The sequence below is a fragment of the Ursus americanus genome, chromosome 6 (assembly GCF_024610735.1).
Source record: "Ursus americanus isolate L20-20 chromosome 6, mUrsAme1.1.p, whole genome shotgun sequence".
NCBI classification, from domain to species: domain Eukaryota; kingdom Metazoa; phylum Chordata; class Mammalia; order Carnivora; family Ursidae; genus Ursus; species Ursus americanus.
This window is the reverse complement of record NC_142132.1, coordinates 63,158,826-63,183,845: the sequence shown is the minus strand read 5'-3', so window position 1 is coordinate 63,183,845 and position 25,020 is coordinate 63,158,826. Positions and strand designations below refer to the sequence as shown.

At 41.4% G+C, this 25,020-nt stretch overlaps 1 protein-coding gene across 7 annotated transcripts in view; it reads right to left on the bottom strand.

The window, feature by feature from the left end:
* Window positions 1–25,020, bottom strand: part of ANK3 (ankyrin 3) — a 349,011-nt gene that overhangs the window by 33,446 nt on the left and 290,545 nt on the right. For 5 of the 7 annotated variants that reach the window (XM_087863094.1, XM_087863091.1, XM_087863092.1 and 2 more), the window contains 8 exons: window positions 20,999–21,210; window positions 19,600–19,807; window positions 18,453–18,549; window positions 17,556–17,784; window positions 16,788–16,913; window positions 15,882–16,004; window positions 14,279–14,360; window positions 1,707–1,781 (listed from right to left, as the gene is read on the bottom strand). In XM_087863094.1, coding sequence (XP_087719220.1) covers window positions 1,707–1,781; window positions 14,279–14,360; window positions 15,882–16,004; window positions 16,788–16,913; window positions 17,556–17,784; window positions 18,453–18,549; window positions 19,600–19,807; window positions 20,999–21,210 — 1,152 coding nt within the window. Of the gene's footprint in view, window positions 1–1,706; window positions 1,782–2,402; window positions 10,221–14,278; window positions 14,361–15,881; window positions 16,005–16,787; window positions 16,914–17,555; window positions 17,785–18,452; window positions 18,550–19,599; window positions 19,808–20,998; window positions 21,211–25,020 lie in introns of all 7 variants that reach the window. The other 2 variants (XM_087863095.1, XM_087863096.1) reach the window with 2 other exon arrangements.

Here is a 25,020-nt window from a genome sequence, read left to right as displayed (position 1 = left end):
TGGCAGTGGTTCTGAGGGACAAAATTAAATTTTGCTCTTCTAAATAATCATTTTAATGATAATCTTCACTCAACAGATAGTCATTCAAATCACAGAAGTTAAATTTCTTTTAAGTTCTTCATCCTCTTGTGCTTTAAGAGACAATACTCCTTACTGTCCAACAAGCCCTTATGACCCAACTGTATTCTTTGTCTAGTGATCCAGTGAAGAGCAGAGACACGCTGTCGCAAAGAATTTTACAATTTAATAGCTTTATGTCACATCTTCTCCAAAAATTTACTCTAACAGACTTAAGGACGGGATTTGCCTATGGTAAATCATCTAATAGCAAGGGCATATAACACTGCAAAACCAGCATCTGCTCCGGTATGTATTCAGATCAATGTCTGATGTTAAAATGCAATTATTATTAATTTTATGTTAGCAAATATTTATACATAACGAATTGCTATTAACTCTCAACAAGCTGCTGAGGATTACTCAGACCACCTGTGTTCTCAGAGTACCACTAGGCTCCTGGTCGTGAGCAGTGTGCCTGAGAGCAGAGGCGGGGTGGAAGGAGGCGGGAAGGTTTAAAAAGTTGGGGGTAAGGGCAGGACGTAGGCCATTTAAAGGAAGAAAATGTAGCTGACCTTGTTTGCCATTATCTGGTTTCATAGTCTCCCTTTCAACAGCAGAGATAATCGTTTCCCTGAGCGCAGAATATCGCAGAGGGTATACAAGGTGACTTAGATATGACCATGGTTAACATTTATATTTTAAGCTATTGTGTTTTCTTGGCTATGCATTAAAAACAGACGCTCAACCTCTAAAACTTAAAATTTCTCTGATTCCTGTGAGGTAGGATTTTGGAGGCCCAGTTAACATCAAATCTACAAAGCAGAACTGTCCAACTGACACAGGATCTTATCTTCATCTGTAATGAAGTAAAATCAAGCTAAATATCCCTTTTCTACACACAGATCATAAACAGTTTCATTCATCTCACCAAACTCAATGAGTTTAGTAAACTGGATGGGTTTCTATACGTGTATCCTACCTAAAAAACTGTAATTCAAATTTTCAACTTCCTCTCATTCCCTTGTTTTCTTGTTTATGTAGTTATTGAAAATGATCCCTGTTTTCCTTTAGCAAAGTGATGGAAGATTTCCTTTTAAATAAATCTTTGGGCATAAAAGTGAGTCCACCTTAAGAAAAGTCTCAGGTAAGCAAACATACAGATAATCTGTGTATATCATAAAAATCGTGAAGACGACTCACGAGTGATTAACACCTGGGAAGCGCAGGCACGTGTTAACTGAACGGTTGCCTAAGCTGCGCTAAGGGAACACTTCATGTTTACAATTTTGGATTATTTAAAAGTCCTAGGCCTTAACTGTGTTTTCCTTGACCCCAGAAAATAAATTTACTACTAGGTAAAATGTTATCTTCTATCACCAGAAAAGGCAGTGTGAAGAAAGTGCCCACATTTAAGGTAAAGTATGATTTAAATTTCTATTCTTTAGTGTGTATGCATTGAAAAAGCTTTGAAAAACAGTATGTAAGGTATTATCGATAATTTTCTCTGGGTAGATAGAACGGTGGATGATAAAAATGTTTTGTTTTCTACTTGTCGCTTGTTTCCGTTTTGTATAACGAACCTCTTGTGAGTAAGACAAAGAAATTAAGAAACTGTATTCGTTTCACTCAGGAGTGTACACACTTACCTGTCCAACTAAGTCCCAGGTGATCGGCTACTATTGCCATCCTGATATCTGTCCGTTCACATGGACTCTGTGGACCTACGATTTACAATTTCTTAATTAAAATAATCATCAAGAAAGACACGATACTGGAAAATTGTTTTTTTAGCAGTACTCAGATTTTACAGAGAGACTAACGCTAACACTGTACACTTAAATGTGTCCTAGTCGCCTACACGAACACTTGTCTTTTCACATGGCTCACGTGACTGTCACCTGTCCCGGCCAGATGTGAGACTACATGGAAGCTCAATGTGATGGGATCACACATGCTGACGAGCTAGCTACTGGACAACGGTTACAGAATCATTGTGTCGGTGGAAACACCATGATGGGGTCTCAACGTCTGTGCTTTCACTTTGACAGAATCATTAGTACATTAAAAAGAAAAAAAAAGTGGCTCATCTGGAATGACACCAATATCTTCAGCATGCTTCCCTAGCTGCTTGCAGTGTCGTTCAGTGAAAAGGGAGAGAAGAGTGTAGAGACAGCACACACAGATGACAATGACAGAATGAGAACTACGGTTAAGTCACTGCACAGGCAATCACGACAGTTCATGCACTAGGCTCTACGAGTCGGAAAGTGTTTACGAACTACGCTCGTTCTCCAGGATGTGAGCAAAGAGTGCTCGAGAGACCTGACTGCCTTCATCCTCACCAGTCCTCCTACTGCTCCTTTTCTCACTGCCGGCCTTTTCACTCTTTGATTTTAAAGGCGCTGCCTCTGTTTTCTTATCTCTAGCAGACTTCGTTGTAACTGAAGGCTGGCCACCCCGGGAAGTCTCGGACAACGACGTGTTTCTTGAGGTACTGTCTTCCTCATCGGACAACTCGGACTGCATCTTTTTGTCTTCTTCCGAGAGGCGCTCCACAAGCTTTAAAGTCTCACCACTAATTCCCTTAAAATATTCAATGGAATGTTTACATACTTCCTTAAGCTGACTCTTCCTAACTTTCACTGTGGCGGTGGTGGTGGTGGTGGTGGTGGTGGTGGTGGTAGTGGTGGTGGTGCTGGTGCTGGTGACACAGGTGGATCTTACCTTTACTGGCAACTTGGATGGAAGCTGTTTGGCCTTGCCTTTCTCTGGCTGCCCTTGCTTTTGTGTGACGCATGCTTTCCTAACTGCGTTATCCCTGTGTGTGTCTTTTACTGGAATTCGGGACTTTACGTCTACACAGGAAGAAGCAGTAAGGGTTTTGGTTTTCCCAGATTGACTGACCTGCTTCGTTTTACTCACTTTCATGTTTGGTATATGACTTGGTGGGCAGATATCTTTTGGTGAAGTGGCCTTTATGGGAAGCTTGGATTTTCGCCTAATCCCTATCGATTCCTTGGTCTTTTGCTGCTCTCCAAGAGCTCTCTGCTTATCTCTTACACAGTGTCCTTGCAGTACCCCTGTCTTTTTTCCTGATGAGATTTTCACTGGATTAGCTTTCTCTGTGGTACAAGTGGGTGCAGAATGTTCTGTAAGAACTACATTACTTGTAATGTTATCTGTCTGTATAGTGGAAGAATCCAAATTGTTGTTGTTATTAAAGTTATCTTTCTGGAAATCATGTTTTTCTTGGGGCCTAGTGCCCATGTGGCTATTGGCTGTATTTGAAATCATTGTTATAGTTTCATTCTCTAGTCCCTGACAACTGGTCATCACAGCTTCTATCTTATCTGTCATTTCTCCAGAGCCTTCTTTCTTCATGGTCATGGTGGATGCAGAAATTCCCATTTTTATTGGCGTGCGCAACTTGGGGTCAACTTTAGAGGCGCCAGTGGCTGCTGCCGATTTCTCCAGGGAGCCACTACTGGCTGCGCCTTCCTGACACTCTCCGCTGGTCGGGCTGCTGGGGTTAGGTTCGACTGGAGGTGCCTCTACATTTCTCTCTAGATTGGTTTCTACAGTGGTGTCCCCTGACTGTGGCTGTGGTGTGGCAGTGACCATACTTTTATCCCCTTCCCCCTGGTCCCCTGACTTCCCTTCAGAAGTATGCTCACCAATCTGGAAAAATTGGAGCCTCTCTTCAACAAAATCCCTCTTGCTCATGTCAATTGCACCACTGCGAGTCATCTCAAACATTTTCCCTTCATGAAATGGGAAGGGGTTAGGCTCACTAGTTGGGGTACTTTCGTCAGTTGGCGTTCTGGCTGGCGTTGTATCAGGGGTTGTTGCTGGAGAGCGGTCTTCCACAGCCAGACCAAATGGCTTAGTTTCATCTTCCCGTGATTTACTGTCAAAAACTTCATCATCCCCTCGGTTATTAGACCAAGGATCAAAATCTAGACCTTTGGTAGCTACTGTTTTGAAAGGAGTGGCAAATTCTTCATCTACTTTGTAACTGAAGTAAGTATCAGGAAACACTGATCTGTCAGGATGTCTGCCTTCTAGTGTGAAGAACTGGGCCCCCGATTTCTGATCAGTCTTATCGGGAGTCTTTTCAGATGAGGAACTTTTAGAAGGTGGCCTGTCTTCGTCTGGTCCCACCCTTCCTTCCTCCTCGATAACTTCAAGTTTACTTTGGCTAAAGGAGCGATCGGCCGGCTTCAGAATGCCCTCCGTGTTCCAGACATCTTTCTTAATTTCCATGGTTTGACCTGGGAGTTTAGAATCACTCTCTGTCAAGCCATCGTCTTCATCTTGCAGGTCATAGCCATCCAGAGAGTCGATCTCTGTGGCATCTGTGTCGTGAGAAAACTCAGCCGTGGTGGCAATGGAACACTCCGTGATGGACTGGTCGTTGTTCCCATTCTGGGCAGTTTCATTCTGAGGTGAATCGAGGCCAAGGCCAAACTCATTATCTTTTCCAGATCCATTAGTTTCCAATTCTTTCTGGTTGGAAGGCTTATCAGCAGGAGCTTTGGATTTTGTCATTTCCTTTTGCTCATCGTCTACTTCCTTTAATTTGAAGGTGTATTTTTTAACGGGGACTGGCTGATAGATGGACTCGTCATCACTCGAATCACTGACGTCTGCCCCGGGGGGAACTGGCGAGGGCGGCTGCACTCGGATGACCGGTTCGGCCAGCTGGTACTTGTCATGCTCATCTTGCAGACTGACTTCAATCATGTCAACCTCCCTCTCGGGGAGATAATGATGTTTCTTCTCCAGCTCCATCTGGTCTGCATCCAGTGGTGGAGGAGGGGGAAATTCAATATAGGCAACTCTATTACTTTTGGGTCTTTGGTTAGAGTCTCTGCTGACATCGGTAGGCGTTTCATGCTCAGCGGTTGCTTCTTCCACTGTAGTCTGCTTTACGGAGGCTGACTTGGCCTGCTCCTCCTCCTCAGATTCCTCAGAAACCTCAGGAATTGGGCTGGGTTTGCCTGGTATGTAAGCTATGAGCGAGTCTGGTGTCTTAGACGTAAATTCATAACTCACTTCCTCTGAACTGGGTGTTTCTGGGGTTAGAGGGCTTTTCCCAGAGCTGTCTAGAAAGGAAACTTGCTCTAGGGTGTCGTCTTCTGGACTACCTTGGGGAGAAGGAGGCTGCTTTTGCTGCCTAGTTGTATAAAAGGTCCCCCTGGTCTCTTGTACTGTCTTACACTCCTGACTTATGATCTTTTTTACACTTCCTTGTTGTATCTCCTTTTCATATTGCTTCCCCACCTGTACAAAACTGACATACACAGGTAAAGTTTTTATGTCTTTCCCTCCCTCTGTCTGGGCTAGTGGAGCAACTCTTTCCAATCCATCAAGGGGACTGTGGTCGAACACATCACTAGAGGGAGATTCCTTTCCTGGGCTAAACTCTAAGGAATCAGGAGATTTGGTGGGAGAGGTTTCGGTTTCATCGAGAGGAGGGCATAAGCCTACATAACTCTGACGTTTGGACACTTTGCTGATTTCTGAATAGGTAACTTTCTCGTCTTCTATAGAATTAAAGTGCTGTGTCTCGACTGTCTCTTTACTCATACTGGACTGGGATAACTTTTGTGATAGTTCATGTTGGGGGAATGTCGACTGCTCGCAAAAGCCATCGGGGATGTCAGAAGACAGCACTCTCCTTCCCTCCGCAGCTCTGACAGGGATGTGCGACACCGCTGAGCTCTCACTCCTCCTCGGAGGTTGGTCAAGAGGCCCACCCGGCCGTTCCCCTTCTTTCACAACATATTCCCTATATAAGACCTTTTTGGAGGGAGATTTTACAGTCATTTCCTTAATTTCTGAGAGAGAGCCATTTGTTAACAATTTGTGTTCTCTCTCAGTCACAGACATGAATTCATTCCTTTGATCAACAATCTTACTCTCAGGGTAACCAACGTGATTCTCTCTTACATCGTGAACAAGTACATGCGAAAGCTTTTCTTTCTGCGACTTATTGTTAGTGGCTCCGGAACTTTCCCACGTTCTAAAGACCTTTTTGTCCCATGGTCCCTTAGTTGCTAAATCTGAGGTTACATGACATGCCAAGTCTTTAGCCTGTTGCTCAGAAAAATAGTCAGGCATTGCTTTACTTGACATTTCAGTCCTCTGTGTTTTCACATCCTCGGAGCCAGAATCATTTACAACAATCTCGTTGCTCTGGGCAGGCTCAGCTTTGGCTTTCAGTACCATCAAATCGTTCTGCACAGATACACTTTCGTCTGCAAGGTCTATGGCCTTCGGTTGCTTTTCTCTAGCAAACACCTGGTAGACGGGCAGCTTGCTCTCCTGGATTTTTTTAACTGGGATTCTCGACTGGCCCTCCGGCCTTCTGTCTTCTTGAGACACGTCCTTACTTTTTGCCTGTGCGCCTTGTTCAAATTTTAATCTAATGGAACTGAGTTTAGATTGTTTGAGCTGAAACCCAGACTGGGGCCCTTCTGGTGCCTTGCTCTGTGAAATGCTTTCTTTGGCTTCCTCTGTGGACTTGCTGTCCTCGGGCTGTGGGGACAGGACCTTCTTCTCTGGGCTGCTGGGCTGACTGGCTGCTTTCTTCTCATCGGCTGTGGGGAAGCCTTGTCCGTCATGGCCATGCTGCCTTGCCTTAACCCACTCATCATTGGATGCCAACAGTTCTGTCAGCAGTACCTTCTCGGGGCTGCTACTGGTAGAGCTCTGAGAAGAGTATTCTTTGCCATTTCGAGGGCGTGGCTTTTTCTCTGGGGACTGCAGTTCATCATTTAGCTTTTCGGTTCTGTCACGAAAAAACTGTGACACTTCAGTCAGTTTTTCTTCAGCTTCCTTCACAGTCCTGTCCACCCTATCTTCATATATCAACTTCTCTCTACCTCTGTCTAATCTGTCCTCAGTAAAGCGCATCCACATGGCATGTTTTGGACTACTAACATCGCCAGAATAGTGCAACACTGTCACTTTATCAAAATGCTCATCTTTAGACACTTTACCTACACCATTTTCAGACACATCTTTATAGATTTTGGAGAGAATTTCTTTTTTGGGGGCAGTGACTACTTTTTCTTTGGACCGCTTATCAGACCCCTGTAACTCTGAGCTAGGGGGTCCTGCATGGTCTGTAACCGATTCCTCGGTATCAGAATGAGACACATCTAGCTTTTCTGACAGAAGCATTTTCTCAGCAAACCTGTAAGACTCCCCTCTTAGTTCTGACAACTCATCGTCATGGTATTCTATTGAGTGTTGACTCAAAAGCTTCAATGTTTTATAAGAGTCATCAGATATGAGTTGAGCAGAACTAGGGCGACTATCTTCTTCTTGGGACACAGGAGTGTTTACTCTGGAAGACTCCAGATAGGAAGGCAATGACTCTTCGGCAGTAAGTTCTTCTTCTTCTTGCTGACCCTGTTCCTCTGGACAAGGAAAAGCATCGTGTTTTTCTGGCAGAAAATCTTTTAGGTTAATATCTCCCCGGGATAAGTCTTTCTGATATACATACATTTCCTTCTCTGGATGCTTTTTGGTTTCTCTAATAATGACTTCAGTGGGCTCAGCTTGGTTACCTTTTTCGATGTGGACTTCTATTATACGCTCCAGTTTGGGTTTCATTTGGTTGTCCTTCTCTGTATGCTGGGCTGCGGTTTCAGCAGCAGACTTGTGAACATCTGGAGGCACTGCCGACTTATGCTCAAACAGCCCTGCCAGTTCTTTGGAAGGGTCCCGCCCGGACTGAAAGGCCTTCATGATGTCATGGACTGACATGGTTTCCTCGATTCTTTCAGAGGCACCTTCGCTGCCTGGTGGGGAATGATAGACCATTCTGGTGGTTGTGGTTATGTGGGTCTCTTCTTTAACACGCATGCCTTTGCTCAGAACTCGGCTGTGGTCGTCTTCTTCACCATTGGCTTTCATTTGAAACGCCTTAACTTTTTCCTTAATACTAGAGGTGGTGGGCTTTGGTTCCAGTTCCGTAAAAGTAGGTGACGGTTTGGGTGACACGGGCTCCTCCGGCTGGCCTGGGGGAGCATCCCCAGCCGAGGGCTCATAGCTCCTGATAACATGCACCACTTCAGTTCTCGTTTCTGTGATGACAGGAGGGATGGGGACTTCGTGAAAGAGTGGCTTCGGACCAGTGCTCTCAGCGCTCTGTGGGGCTGAGGGCGTTTTTTCACTTCTCGTTTCAAAGCCACTGTCAGACAACGGGCTTTTGTCTTGGTCGTGTTGAGAAAAGTCATCCGGAGACTCTAAAATAGTATCCGTTCCGAAAAAGGAATCGGCCATTTTACACAACTCTTTCTCAGAGGTGGAAGGCCTCATGGAGGCTGGAGGCATTTTGAGTTTGTGTTCCTGCAAAGCGATCGCTGGCTTTAAAATCCTTTTCTGTCTCTCTTCACCATCCTTCTTTGCATCCTCAAACTTGTACTTTAAATTTGTCAATGAACTACTCCCAATATCGTTTGTTAAGTAATCAATAACTTTGGTCAAGTTATAATCCTTCTCGGAGGCGGCTTTTGCTCTCACTTGCACTCTCTCCGGCAGAGATGGAGAATGGCTCGCAGCCGCTTGTTGTCTTGCTTCTCTTATTTCTTCCGAACTAAACTCTATCCAGTCGTCTTCGGGAGAGAGTCCTTTGTCACTCTTTGGTGATTTGGGTGGTCCTTTGTTATCTACACACACGTCTTTCTTCAGGATTTCACTCACTTTCACTAAGTCTTCCTTTACTTTCTCAACGATTTTGAACGGTTCTTCGTCGTCAATTCTCCCTTCTTTTGGGAGTTCGGGTTGGAATGGCTTCTCCTCAGGCACGTCTGTTTGTAGTATTGCAGTCATCCGCATTAGGTCCTCTTTCATTTCGGCCACGTCTTTTAAGATCTCCTGACTGGAAGATAAAGAAGATGGTGTAGACAGCTTAAGGGCAGAGGGTGCAAGGAACAAAGACGACTTAACTGGAGATGACGTTCGACTGAAATGGGGCTGAGGACGTGTCTCCGTAGTCAATGTTTTAATGGGTGACAGCAAGGCTGCTGCTGATTTTGTAAGTGAACTAGAGTCTGGAAGTTTCTTTAATGCTGGTTCGGGCAAAACATTGACTACAGAGTATACTGGCACTGTTATTATTGATGAAGTTACAGATGAGGTAGTTGCAGATATTGACGACCCAAGGGATGTATAGAGTGCACTTGCGGAAGGAGTTCTTAGAGACTGAAAAGCTGATGGCGTCGAAGAAACGTATGACCTGAGTGGGGAAAATGGCATTGCTGTCGTGGTAGAAAACACTTTCTCAACTGTGTCAGTGGCTGCATTAACCACAGAGCTCACAGAGTTTGTAGCTGTGGAAATTTTTTCCTGTAACGTGGCAGTGGCTTTGCATCCATTAATTAACGTGGACGATGATGGGTACTTCAGAGGGGAGATAGATCCATTGACCAGAGCCACCTCTGCGTGTCCGGGCATCTGTTTCACAGGTGATGAGAGAGAAGAGGCCATCATGACTTTAGCTGATGAAATGACATCAACTGCTGATTTAGCTGGAGACACCACTGACTTTAGAGGCGAAGATATTAGCGGTGCTGCTGATGTAATAATGGACTTAAATGGCAAACTTGAGGAATACATATTAATGTTTGACTTGGGGGAGGCAGGGGGTGTCATAGTAATGGACGACCTCTCCAAAAGAGACCCTGCTGTAGTCACTGGAGATGTGCGGGAGGAAAACGTAGAATTGGACGCCAGCCCTTTTAAAGGCGAGGCCTCTGGGACTGTGGGAGCTCTACCCAGGGTACCAGAGGAAACTTGGATATTGTATGGAGATTGTGACACCACTGTTTTTATCGGTGAAGAAATTGTCCGAAAGGATCTAATTGGAGATGCCACATCACTAATGGATTTAACTGAAGATGTAGTTGACGCGCCTAACGTGGATTTGATTGGAGAAGGAGTCGAAACAGACCATATTGATTTTAACGGAGAAGCTGATGGCGTGTTAGAGGAAGAGCTTGATAAGGAAGTGAAGCCTGACTTGGCCGGCCCAGGCACTGTAATCGGAGCTGTTGTCCAGGACTGGTATGGTCTTGTAGAAAAGAATGGCTTGTATGAGTAAGTGGTGGGGAGGGATCTTGTTGCTCCTGCACTCCGTTCAACTGTTTCTTAAATTTTAAAATGAAATCAAACACAAAAATCAACAAAAATGGTTGAGAAACAGAGAGACCAGAGAAAAAAATTGGTCAGTAAACTTTGAAATATTACAAAAGCAAGTACAATTGTTTGCATGATTTAGAATGGAAGAGGCAAAAGGAACAATTAAAGTAAAAGAGGAAAAAAAAAATTCCACAGACATAACTAATCCAAGTTAAAATAAACAAACAAACAAACAAAAAACAGAGCAATGTGAAATGAAAGACAGAAAAAGCACATCGCAACCAAAGAGGCCAACAATGAGAAACAGAAAACATGAGGAAAGAATTAATGATGAGAAAAATAACCACAATGGAAAACCGTTCCCTTACTTCCTATTGACTTTCTTATGTGCTGGTTTTGAAATATCAGCAGCCATTGCTTTGCCTGTGTAGGTACAAGTTTGTTTCGTGCAACCATATAACTTTCATTTTAGCAATTTCTAACGTTCCCTCTCCTTGAACCTTTCGGTGATAGAGATTGCACCTACTTAGAACCATATCGATGTGTGTCACCATACATTAAATATCTAGAACTCTTTTTTAGAAAACTACTCAAGCCTATTTCATGCAGAATCCAAGGTAACTTTTATGTGACAGGCAACTGATGTGCAAACTGTGAAGCCACTGGATTTTAAATCTGTACCTTCCATGCACAATTCGGTTATGCTTCACACCCATAAAAAGCCAATAAGAGCAAGAAATTTTCTGAGTCAGAACTTTAAAAGGAAAAAAAGAAAAAAAAACAAAGAAAAGGAATGTTTGCATTTATTTTTCCCATGCAGCATATTCCTTTTGGTGAGGAAAAAGAAAATGTGATATGAAATGATTTAAAAATGCGTATGTACATACACACAAAGGGGGAAAAAAGCAGGAAATATGGGTCATGGTTACCATAGCAAGCAAAGCAACTGAAAACATTTTATCATGCGCAATATATCATGGCAAACAAGCCAATGAAGTAATACAGTTTTTCTGCCGTATTATGCACAATATATAAACTTTAAAAATACTTCCACAAGAGCATTTAGAAAGAAGAGTACACTTTTTCCATGAGATGCAAAATCTTGGTACCTTTTGAGACTTAAGGAAAATATTTAATACTGCATATTAAAAACACATCTGCAACTAAATAAAGCCACATCTGGAGTTATCTTCATTATGGATAAAAGCACATAGTTTATTTTGGGTATTTTTTTTTTCACAGTTGATTATACTTTTAATTCTCAAAAGGTATCATGGGAAAATCTAAAAAGCAGTCATATTTTTAACACCCCATATTTAAGTATCTGCAGTGGGATACAGTATGTAACTGTATACATTTTTATCATGGCAAAGGTACCAATTCTGGTGCCTTCCCAGAATGTTCATGGGACTCATAGATACCCCAAACACCGGAGCAGCCATGAGGCAGACCTACCACTAGGAAAGATGGATTTAATACCAGCATTCATCTGGCAATGGGACAAGAAACACACAAATGAGGTAAGCACAATCGCCGGGGGAAAGCAAACACACACTTGGTCCTCTCTACTTCTACAACTCTCAACACACAAACCGAGTTGGTCACAGAGATTTGGAATGCCTGCCAAGGCCTAGTGGTCTATGTCAAAGTTGAGTACAGCTTCGCTCCCAGAAAGCACTGGTGCAGAATAATAGTGACACGCGAAGAGGAAATGAGAATCTGCTTCATCTTTTATGCTCCTCTTCATGCTGTGCCCGGGCCAACTCCCACAAGGGTGAAGGTTTTCATTCCTAGTGTACATTTAAATTCAGACATTCAGAACATGTCCTCTTCTAAGCTTACACATTATTCTAAAGAAATGTGGAAGAACTGAGGAAAAACTCACCCGTTCGTTACCCCTCCTAGTCATAATTCTCAATATTGTATTGCTTAACTCTTTTGGAAACACCACAGTGCAAATGGAAGGTTTGGGGATTCCTTCAATTCAGTGACTTGGGCTCAGTCCAATGTCTCAAGAGAATTTATTTTTGTAACTACCAGAAACTGGCAAAGCATCTCTCCTTCCCCACTGAAGCCTGGCTCCATCAAGCAAAGAAGTCCTCGGAACCACATGTCTGGTTTTGTACTTCTCATGAAGCAGCCAATTTACTGATCGGTTACACAGTTTAGGCTTTAATGACACATACTCCGTGATGCTCTTTATAACAAAGAAAGTCTCTGGGAGGCTTTGGGTGTCAGGCAGTGAACTATACCAGCCTCTTTATTTGGGGGGGGGGGGTGTGGTTTGAAAGGACAGGGTCCTGAGGGAAAAGCTGCATCACTTGGAGTTCTAACACCAATGAAGGGGCCACAGAATTTCCTTAGTTTCCCTATAGTCCCATCTTAGTCCTTTCCATTCCTGTTTACCATCCTTAGGCTCCCTTTCATAAAACAGAGAAAAGTACCCTCTTCTTTCTATCAAAAGTCAAGCAAGATAAGCCACATATTATGCTACAACTGAAACTAACTAAAATATAACAATACTTTCCCAAGTGGGAAAAAATTAGTTGACTTAGCACAGACCTCACCTTAAACTCATATATCCCCCCAAACACTTTAGAGACCAGAAGCATATGGGCGCTCACCTGCCCAGAGGTGCCTTGGACCTAAAGGAGCTGGTCATGGAGACTATTCAGATTTTAAGGATATTGCCTAGGAGTACCAACCAGCTACCTCCTGAGAGTCTTAGCTCTGGGGCAAAATAGTATTCCAAAGAAAACTTCTACCCAGGAGATTTAGTCATATTGAAAAACCATCTAGTTATACACATATACCGTCCCTGCTTTGTGATAATAGGAGTTAAACTCAGCCCTTACGGTTTTGGAAGGATTTAGGCATTTATGCTAGAGGCAAAAACTGAGATCTGGAAGACCATTCATGAGTGTGGTAGCATTTCTTTTCTCTTATGCTCTCCATTTTGTGTCTGAATATAAAAGCTTCCCTCGTAGTCAAGGAACTAGGCTCCAGAAGATTAAGCTAAGACCACCTAAGCTAAGTGGTGGAATCTTCCTGCTGCACATTTAATATGCTATTTTGGCCCACAGAAACAAGAATTCAGGAAAGGTGGGGAAAACCAAAGTTGTGGCTCTTACTGGTAAATTTCCAATCTCCCCTGAACTTAAGTTAACTGTGAGTAATGGAAAAGAGCTAGAAATTGTTTGCTAACTGAACAATAATTTTTGTAAAAATCCTCTTTCGATGAATCCAACACAGTGCTGCTCTCAGCATTCTTAACTCCTGTTGGTGGAGGGCTTCTCTGGAGGGCTGAGGGAATGGGAAAGGATGAGGTGGGGAGCAAGACAGATGAATGAATATGACTGAGTGGATTTATACCTTGATACCTGCAAGCCAGTTAGCAATGAACAAAACAATCACCGAGAGAAGAAAAGGGCTTAGGCAGTCTAGTGAAGACTAGCCTTGGAACTGGTGTTTAACAAAGGCCAGGGGTGGGGGGGAGGGGTTGGGGTGAGAAGAAGGAGGAAATAAGGAATCAGTATAGAAGTGCTACCTCAAGACTGTAGGAAAATCTAATTCTTGCAAACTGGGAAGAAGGAGAATCAGGACTAAGATATAATGATCTACCTATATTAAGAAAAATGAGATGACAATCAAAGTTACTTTATCATTCTTTGTACCATCCCACATATATAAAAATAAATATTTTTTCTTTTGAGCATAGATTTGAAGAACATTGGTACGTTATCTCCTAGCATAGCTAACAATCAAAGTGAAATCAAGGTTTTTAAAGACACAGAATGAGTAGATGTTTCTAATTTAAAAAAAGAGGTTAATGTTTTTTTTTTAAAAAAACTGTTTTGAACTTACGATCTAAGGGAGTTTGTCCTTTGTATCTTCAACTATGTACAAAATATCACTTATATTTCATGATAGAATTTTCCTGCAGGTAATTTTTCTTTAGCCATTGGGTTCTCAAATGACCCCCCCCACCCCGAATTCAGTTTGTACAGAAAAAATGCCTCTTCTTACAAAAATCCACATAGATTAGTAGATGTGTTAGAAAACTCACTCATTCCAGGCTCAGTCAAGTAGCTGTAGCGCTTACGTAAAGCTAAAGACGCAAAGCTCTGTCGTCGATCTGCTTTCTCGGCCTGAAAAGGACAAAGGAAAAAGAGACTATGTCCAACTTCCTTGTGACATTTTCATAGTTTTGAAACATTTTGAAGGATGGCATGTGGATCCCTCGTTTATCTTTACTTTTCTTCTGATGGATTTTCCTCATGAAAATATTAATTTCCTATTGTGGGTCTACAACCCCACCCCAATGTCTCAACCAAATCACCATCATTTAGCAAATAGAAGAGCGCCAACACAGCAGACTACAGGGGACTACAAATACAAGACGAGCGTTACAGAGACTTCTGATGCTGAGCAGGAAATCTCCCCAAATTCATTCGTATTGAAAGCACATATATCACGATGTACAGTCACTCTATGTGAGTACATTCAAGGAAGAGGGGCACATGGTGTCTCATTCTGGTTACTGCTGTTGTTTCTACATGTTAAAAGGCACAGAGTGTAGGTGAGGTTAAAAAAAAGTTACTGGTTTTATTAGAAATAAGGATTCTATTTCTAGTACTGAGGTGAGTTTGAAAAATCCAATCATCCTATAACTTGGGGAAATAGCAGGAGATGCCTTTGTAAGGAAAAATTCATTCAAAACCAAATGGAACAACTATACCCTTAAAAATGGCCAAGATAATTTTCTTTAAATAGAATACCGAATATTTATCAGTAGCCACGGAACACATAATTTGTATTAAATAGAACAGCTTGATATATACAATAAAATTTCATGTTACTCATGATCTTGATTTAAATGTTACACAGAGTGGATACTAGGCAAAAATATGAACAAATGTGTATTTATACATGCCAAGCTATTACACTCTACAATGCTGAAAGAATGTTAGTTCCTCTTTTTAAATCATTAGCTGGATTATATTACCGAATGTCCTGAAGCATTCTTGTATATGTGGAGGAAGAGCAAACCATTCTTTAAGACAAATGTATACGCTTTACTTCACTAACACTAAGATCTGCCAACACAGAATATGTTTCCCACATTGCAGCCCTCTGCAACTTCTTTTATACAGACTTAATCGCTATTCTATCTCTGATAGAGTAAAAGCAGAAGTGTTCATATTACCTCATCATCTTGATCTGACTCTGTCTCCTTTTGGTTCCAAGATGCATTGCAGAGACAAGGAATATTATAATGGACAGCAGGGAAAAGAATATCAGGATATGAAAAGGACTGAGTAGGGAGCACAAAAGGCAAGCTGAATCAAGAAAGCAAAGCAAATCAAAAGAAGCCAACACAAAATATCAAGAACTGTACATCCATGGCAAATTAACGTGTGACGTTATTCCAAGGCATAAGAATCTATGAGCTAGCAGCAGAAGCAGAAGCAATATACAGAGGACTCCACCATACAAACCATAAGGATCTGACACCACAGTAACAAGACTTAATCTACACAAAGAGACTAATAACACTCGAGTTTCGAGAACTTTAGTCATGTTACAAAGCATTCCTTAATTGCATACCAAGGGCCCACTTCTTCAAGACCAGGGAAAGAGAGTTACAATAAACCAGTATTAAAAGATACCTTTTTATGGGCTGGCAGAGTGATATTTAAGTTGCAAACAGCTGTTTGAGGCAGTCCTTTTGTTGTCTTTGGTTCTTTCAGAAAAGAGAGACGACCACAGGGCTCTTGGCTGGTGTCTCTAATCTAGAAGAGTTTAGGTGGTTGACAGTTATAGAAAGAGACTTCTCTGAGGATTCCTGTCTGTACAAGAGTTAAACATGTTTATTTTATACAGCCCTTTCAAGAGGCAGGCAAAGTAAAGGGAAAAGATGACGGTAACCATTACAGATCAATGGCGAAGGTCGCGTGTGAACACAACGGGATTTACAATACCCAATTCCGAGATCAGACCCAGGACCGCTATGCCTGCTTGTTTCCCTGGCAATCTGCTTTATGGTCCGGGTTATATGCATTTTCTTCCTGCCCAATAATTTCTTTTTCCCAAGGCCTTGGTTTTAGCAACAATAATAACAGCAAATAATCATCACACTAAACAGCTGTCCCATGTCCTTCTGTTCTCTGAGGAGGAAGACGGTCTCTCCAGAATGTCCTGGGGCTCTATCAGAAATGAAGACGGAACTTAAATACTGAGTTTGGATTTCATCCATTATTTGATTACTGAGCATTAACCAGATAGGATGCATTTTATTATTCTAGATTGTTTGGTCTTACAAACACCTGCTTGAACATAAATAATCATTTAGATGTTTAAAAGGTAAAGACTTTTTTTTTTTTTTTTACTAATTATAAAGCTTTCCTGGCTCAAAAGTACACTTGGGGAGAACCAGGACAAAATCTGACCTTGTTCCTCTGCATTCAAGTTTGGTGGGATATTTCAAACTGACTAAATCTCTAGACTCTTTTTTTTTTATTCCCTAAGAGCCTTTTTTTCTTTTTTAAAATTCAGAGTCTCTGTTGATGAATTACCTTGATGGAAAATGGCAGTCTATTTTCCTTGAAAGCATAAAAGTTAAAAACAAGTTGCTGTCCTCCTTTGGTAAGTGGGGCCAGATTTCCATAACAATCAACATAAATAGGTTTTCCTTCCAGAACCTTTTAGAGTAAAAGAAATACATAATTTAATGTTAATTTAAGTTGAAAGAATTTTGAGATTTTAAGTCATACAATATTAAAAGACTGACATATTTCTACATCACATTTGTCTCCTTATTAGGAAATTACTTCTATGGTGTTATTTTCCACAAAAATAACTCTGTTGGCTCACAATGCAACTACTGTGATTGGAAACCAAAATCATGCACATGTACAAGACAGAATTATGCATTCAGTTCTACTCGAGCAGTTCAGACATCTTCGAGAAAGTGCTGACATCACTTCTTCATACAGACTTTGAAAGGGTTTTTTGTTGTTGTTGTTGTTTTACTCAGATACTTTCACTGGGTTTGAAAAAGTAACATCATAGTAACGTGTTAAAGACAGTGACCATAAAAATCAGACAACTCAAGTCACCACAGAGAAGTGGAGACCATGATGTAGATTCGTTAGTCCTACATTGTAACCAAGATAACCTCAAAGACACATGAACTAATTTGAGAATAAATCTATACCAAATTTTTAAATCAAAACCTGAAATCAGGAATGTGCTCGGTATTTCCAGTGAATGCCATTATGACCTCAACACAAAACCCCGTATCTGGAGAATGTAATGGAACGGACTGGTTGTGAACGAGGTACCTCAATATCTTTGCTTCTTGCAACTTCCTCAAAATTCTCTTGCTGCTCTAAAGTTTTGTCCACTTTGTCATCTGTCATGCAGAAACAGCGCAGGGAGGATTCTACGGGATCATTCATTTTGGCGAAAACAACGAACTTGGCCATATATGGAACACATATTAATTCTCTGTACAGTTGTGTGGCTAACCCCACGGTTTCTAAAACTTGATGGCAGTCTGCAAGCCAAAATCTGAGATAAACAAAACCAAAACAGAAGTATGAAAAGGAGGTGATTTAAAAGCCAAATCTTAAAAAAAATTAACTATTAAAAAAATAGAGCAGAAACAGCGAAGACGTTTACTCTGTTTACAGAGGCCTACATTTACTATTTGTTGTGATTTTGCTGAGGAAAGGCTAAGGATTTTTTTTTTTCTCGTTTCTCCTTCCTGTAAGATTCTGTTCCCCAACCCTCTTATATTTAGTCGTGATTAGCCTTCCTTTCTACTCCTGCTTAAGAGTTTAATCTCTTACTTTATATTGGACTGAGCAAGAATTTTATGGAAGAAAATGGGAGAGAAATGGAAATTCTATCAGTCTTTTTTCTTTAGAAGCACAACAATGAAAAACAAGTTGCTGTCCTCCCTTAGTAAATGGGGCCAGATTTCCGTAACAATCAACAGAAATAGGTTTCTACAAATTGCTAAGAACTTAAAGAAGCAAGTCTAGCACCATATAGCTCCTTGTGAGAACAGGGTAAGATGACTTATGCCAGTCAATTTTAAATTTCTGAGTTAGGCCCAATTTTGCCACCAAAATTTTATGAAATAATCATACTAGTATTGAGCACAAAAACTTTCACTTTCCAAAAGGTAATAAAAGTAATTCCTTAGTGCTTTTTGGAATCCTTTATTTCCATACCTGGCTGACACATTGGTTGTAAAAGAGACACAATCCTTTATGAATGTCAGGGGAGTAGTTCCTGTGATGTCTTCCCACTGAGCCGGCGAGGTGCCCCCTGGGAGAACAAGAGCAGATATGTTGACTTTACCATGGGAGATGCTCCTTGTAAAATCTTCACCATCATCCGCTTCTTCTGGCACAGCCAGGAACTCGCAAAACTTCAGCACATTCAATTCACGGCAGACACTAAGGGCGGTTTTCCTCTCTATTCTCCTTCTTTGCTTTTACTGCCTTATACCGATCTCCTTGTAAGATATGATATTTTTTTAAAAATTATTTTTGGTTTGTCTAGCTACTAATGAATGGCTTAAATGTGGGGCAACCACAGGCTATAAAGTACATTTTGTAAGTGCAATTTATAAGTGCAAAGATTTATTGTTCAAAGACATAATATAATTCTTATTTTTTTACTTTTTGAAAAAGACAAGAACTATCAAGAAAGTTATACAGCAGCAGCTTTTAAAAGTACTGCTTAAATCATTTCATTTTCCAGGGTAAAAAGAGGAATCAGCCATTAGAACTACTCATAAAAACAAAAACCAACCTATCTTAATTTAGGACTTTCTGTTAAAAATCGTATTAGGTTGATCAAATGAATTGAGCTCTGGATTCCAGGTGCTTACCGCAACACGTGTCCTCCTGACCCTGCAGATTTAGTCTACTGGATTATACTGGGGCATTGAGTGGTGAGAAGAATCACGTCCTCTGCTCTGCCCTACACCTGCTGCTCTGCGGGAGCCCTGTTTTCTCCAAAGTCGGTCCAATTTCCTGTAGTCTCAAGGGTGTTACTAGGTCCACCATCTCTGACTAGGTCCCCAAGAAATGACCTAGATGCTCTAGTAGATTCAATACTATTTCAATAACCTTCAAAGAGCACTATTATTAATACTACACTTAACAGTAGGGAAAATGACATCACTGAATTTGAAATGAGCCATGATCTCAGCACCTTCAAGGAGAGTACAGGAATAATACAGATGAGGTGACGGACAAGCAAAACGTTTTATTTTGAAGTCGGCCCGGATGTTTCAGAGGCTTTGCACGTGCGCCCAGAATCGGGGCAAGCTGCGCATGCGCACCAGGTGCAGCAGCACGGGAACCGCACCTGTGATGCTGCAGAGCAAGCGCAGATTGGGGGTGGTGTCCCCCTTGTAGCCGTTGGCCACGCCTTCGCCAGATGGCGGGGGCACCGGAATGGTCATCGTGATAGGTTTATGGAACTTCCTTCTTCTTGGTTCCACGGTGACGATTGGGCTAAACGTGGCTTTGTTTCCAAGGATCTTTTTCACAATTTCATCGGGAACAGGCTGCGCCTAAAGACAGAGGAAGGACCTTAGATGGACGCGAACGCTTTCCTCTCATTGGAAAACAGACTTTTAAAGTGAGGAGGAAAAAAACTAAAAACAGACAACCCCCAGCCCCCCAAAAAAGTCTTTCCTCTTCGTCTTTCTCACCATTTCAGGAGGACACAAAAAAAGAACCCAAACAACCTCACACTGTAGCAGGAACCAGGCGGTGTACTTCCCCAACGGAACACAGACGACATGAGCTTGCGTGACAGAGGGGCAATCAGATCTCACAGCGGAGAAGTCTTTCGGGCTAACCCAAAGTACAGGACAGCAAATACTGAGGCAGGTGTATTTTAAACCCATGCAGGACATCCAGTGAATAATCACATAGGCGATCTAGGCTCAGGTAAAAATCGAGGTCTTCGGAGTTAAGTAACAAAAGGGCATTTAAGATTTCAGTTCAAGACTTCTAAACCTAACGTCTTCCTTTTGGCTTGCTTGCTGTTTGGTAAGATACTCAGTATGGGAGACAGCTGAACGGGACTTCATGTCACTGAAATATAAGGCCGTCTCCTTAGCTCCCAGCGCTTAGAGCACTTCACTCTAAAAAACCTCACCAGAAGAACCTCGGTTAAACTATTCATTACTATATTAATTGACACAAATTATAGTACTTTCCTTATTATTTTCTTTTTTCAGTAGGTCTAACTGAAACAAATAAATATAAGAAAGACGACTCTTGCTGAGATTTTCAGTTAGCTTTCCAAACCCAAACAAGTTCCAACTGGTTTGGATAAAATCCAGTATTTATGATCTACTTCAATCAAAATCAGAAAGCTTGCAAGTTTCCTTATTACTGATTTTTATGAAATGGCATCTTATAAACCAAGTCAAATGTGGTTTGTTTCTTTAATGCTGTATTTGCTCTTTGGCGCTCTTGTCACTCCGAATACCAATACCCTACGGTTAACAAAACAATCTTTCATCAGAAACCAAGGGATACTTTGAAAAGAAAAACCCTAAAATACGTACCTTATGGAATAAGCTCACTTTATACTTCACCCTTTTCATTTGAAGTAGGTTAATGATTCCCAAAATAGCCGAGTGCTTTGATTGGCAATATCATTAGGATGAGTTACAACAACTGTTTTCTGAGGGGAGCATGCTCACACACTCTCTCCACGTGCCGAAGAAACAACATTTTGCACACATTACCTGGAGGCCCACTCGAATTCTTTTGGTTAAAGCACCCTCTGGGAAAGAAGCCTGGACGAGGGGCACAGTGGTGCTGCTCAGAATCCCGCCTTCAGGACCAATCTGGTTGCTTTCCTGCTTAATCCTCGAAACCACGGCAAAATACTGGGGGAAGTCCTTTGTGATAATCCTGCAGATCCGCTTCTTCCCTAGCTCTTCTGGGCTGTCAAGTTCTGAAAAGACAGATGAATGAAAAAGCCATGAGAATAAGCCCATTTACCTAACACCTGAAGATAAACCGATGCGTACTTTTGATAGATAAAATGACTTCTATCCAGTAGTCTCAACAGAGTTTCTATGATGGAGAGAAAGTGACAGTGACTTTAAAATTAATATAAAGATTTGTAAAGATATTATAAAGCTACTCATATACAGTATTTGTACAAAAATATTTCTACTGAAGAGGAGCAAACATCTTCAAAAACTGAAATTTTACCTCATATGAACAGAGCTCTACTCTTTAAGAAGACAGACCTCATTCTGTGATTATTTACAATAATCTGCCTTCAAACTGCCAAAGTAGGAATGCGTCAGAAAAAAGCAGGGCCTCGCAAGCAAGTGAGTAGGGACTTTAGGATGTCTAAAACACTCTAGAACTTTATTTGAAAACTTCTTTTTTTTTTTTTAAGATTTTATTTATTTGTTTGACAGAGAGAGAGAGACAGCCAGAGAGAGAGGGAACACAAGCAGGGGGAGGGGGAGAGGAAGAAGCAGGCTCCCAGCAGGGCAGGGGGCCCCATGCGGGGCTCAATCCCAGGACTCCGGGATCACGCCCTAAGCTGAAGGCAGACGCTTAATGACTGAGCCACCCAGGCACCCCTATTTGAAAACTTCTTTAAGATATTTTTAAGTTGCCCAAACGATTAATATCGTCATCACCGATTTCTGTCTACCCACCGATAACCTCATGCATCAAACTCAACCTATCCACAAATGGACACATCTTTCCTTCTATCCACTTCCAAACTTACTTCTACCCCTTTGTCCTAACTCTGGTAGAGGGCTTACAGTTTGTCTAGTCCTCCTAATAGTTTGACTCACTTTCCTGGATACCTGACATCAAAAGGTCCAAGTCCAGATGATTCCACTGTGGCAACGGCTCGTTCTCTTGCCAGCACCTGTCCGAGCCCTCTCTACCTCGCCTGGATCCCTGAGTCACCTCCTAACCATCTCCCTGCCACTCGCCTCTCCTTGCTCCAACTCATGCCCTACAGTGCAGCCAGATGGGTCTTCTTCTAAGAGCCAGATTTTATGCATAATGCTGGTCAGTTTAACTGAATCATATGATTTAAAATCATATGAAAGAATAAATATTTGAGACTAGCCAAGAGTATTTTGGACAAATAGGTTTGTAAGGGAGAATTTGTCTCAGAAGATTTTAAAACTTATCTAGAAGTATCATAATAAAAGGTATATGGAGAGACATACAAAAATATAAGAAATATATATATATATATATATATAATTAGACAAATAGGTCAGGGGGATAAGAATAGAGGTCAAGAAATAGATATAAATTTATATACGTATATACACATACATGATATATATGTAAGTTTACATATATTTATTTTTGTGTATTATATATTATATATTTAAATGAATATATTTAAATAAAAGTCATATATTTAAGCTTCAAATCAGTGGGGGAAAGAGGGCTTATTTAAGATTCTGTTGACATAACTGAAGATCTATTTGACAGAACAGAGCTAAATTACTCCATCTTATTATATACAAATACAAATTCCTGCTGGATAAGAGACTTAACTACTTTAAAAATATTAAAATGTTACCATAAAGCAATCAAGAGAATATGTTTCAGCCATGGTTAGGAGAAATTTTTGTATTTACAACTGGAAACCCAGAAGCCTAAAAGGTTGTTTTGACTATAAAAATGACTATTTTTCTATGGCAAAAATAGTGAGCCTGAAAGACAAAAGGGAGACTAGGAAAGATAACAGCCACAGGTGACACATAATGGATCAAATGGCTCAAAATCCATGGCGGCTACGAGTTGACAGAGATGACAGCTGAGCCAACAGAAAATGGCAAAACACCATAAATTCGCAATTCACAGAAGCAGAAAACTGGTCAGAAAAGCATATAAAAGCATATAAGATCAAACTTGATAACTTGCAGGGAAATACCTAGTTAAACAAGATAGGACATAAATATTTGAGACTAGCCAAGGGTATTTTGGAAAAATAAATTTGTGAGGGAGAACTGGAAGTATCATGGTAAAACAGTTAACACGGAGACATCGTGCGGGCGGGAGAGGGAGAGGTTATTTAAATATGATGATCGGAAAACACCTCTCTGAAGAGGTGACAGTAGGTGAGAGATTTGAGGGAAGGAGGGAGCCAGGCTGCTAGTGACTGGTTGGTATAAAGCATATAATGTGAGGAAAGAAGCAAGATGCAGAGCAAAATGCACAATCTGATCCTTTTTAGGGAAAAATGTAATCTGCACATTTGTATACTTTTATTTATAAGAGAAATTTGTAGAAGAGACATTCAGGCCATTAGCAACTGGTCACTTCAGAGGGATGGGAGGTGGGGTTGGAGGTGAGGAGGTGAAGAGGTAAGAAGACCGTGAGTTTACATAGTTGGGATGGTTTTGTTACCGAATAAAGGGAAAATTCCCAGACTTCAGGGAGAGCTGTTGGTTTTGTTTTTGTTGTTACTCACATAGCCCTCTCTTCATACCTCTGATACATCCAGTACGTGTCCTACCATTTTCGAACTATGAACATGTCTGCCTCCTTCATCACAGGACTGAGATCATGGCTTACTCCAAACAGAAATTTATAGAAAGGTAAGATGGATGGTTAGATAATTGGATCAGTGATATCTTCTCATTTTATAGACTAACCATCAAGCTCTGAGGTAGGAACACCAAATTAATTGGCAAATAGGCAAAACAGGGTTCTACCCAGACCAAAATGGAACTGGAATTTGGTCCACTTTGCTTCCTGACCATCTGCTTCTCCTTTGCTTTGTCCCAAACCAAATACTGAGTTTCTAGTGAAAGAAAATAAAAGAAAATGAAGGCAAATAATTTTAAAAAAGAAAGAAAGGTTTATATAGAAAGACAGGAAGGAATCAAAGAGTTTGCTCAGGAAAATATTCTGGGGAAGTTTTCACCCATTCAGCAATTGACAAAATCAAAGTTTCCCATACAGAGCAGATACATTTCCCTTCCCGTGGTTTGGCTTATTTTACAAAGTCTGAGTTCCCAGAGTTCATAATTCGTGCTGCAACCGAGAGAGCCCTGATCATTGCTTCCGCCATGTGGCCCACCAGCCGCAGCAAAGCTGACACATTTTACCTGAGCCTCAAACTTGGGATTATGGCTCCTTTAGAAATCGTGCAGGGCCCCACACAGCATAAGCAATTTAAGACTCTGCCGTGAAATTACATCCTCCACACAAGACAGATTTCCTGACTCTGCGTGTAACAAGCCATGTATCCTGTGAGTATGACGTCTACTCAAGATCAGTCTGGATGCACCAGGGGCAGCAAGGAACCTTTTGGAGGACTTGGGGCAATACGAACTTCCTAGCTGTCTGTGTGTGTGAATGTTGTACATACATTTGTGCACGTACATTTGTGAGGAGTTGGGGGGACCGCCGTTATCACCCCTGGAAACTGTATAGCGATGGACTGGGAAGAGCCAGGCCACACCTCTGCTCTATTGCCTTTGATAAAGCATCAAAACCACCCCAAATATAAAGTTAGCATGCCCTGCAGCAGATGAGTGGTAAACGGAGAAGCTCGGGGTTCTAACTCCACACTTGACTTCTAACGTCTTTTAGGATTTGCCAGTGGTTTTGGGACACTCTGTGTTGTATTCACTCTATTTTAAAGCTGCTAGCAATTTCTCTGTCACCATTAAAATCTGCATAATTATCGATCTTCAATGTTGTATTTTAACAGGTTTTTAAAAAAGATTTATTTATTTATTTAAGAGAGACAGCAAGCACG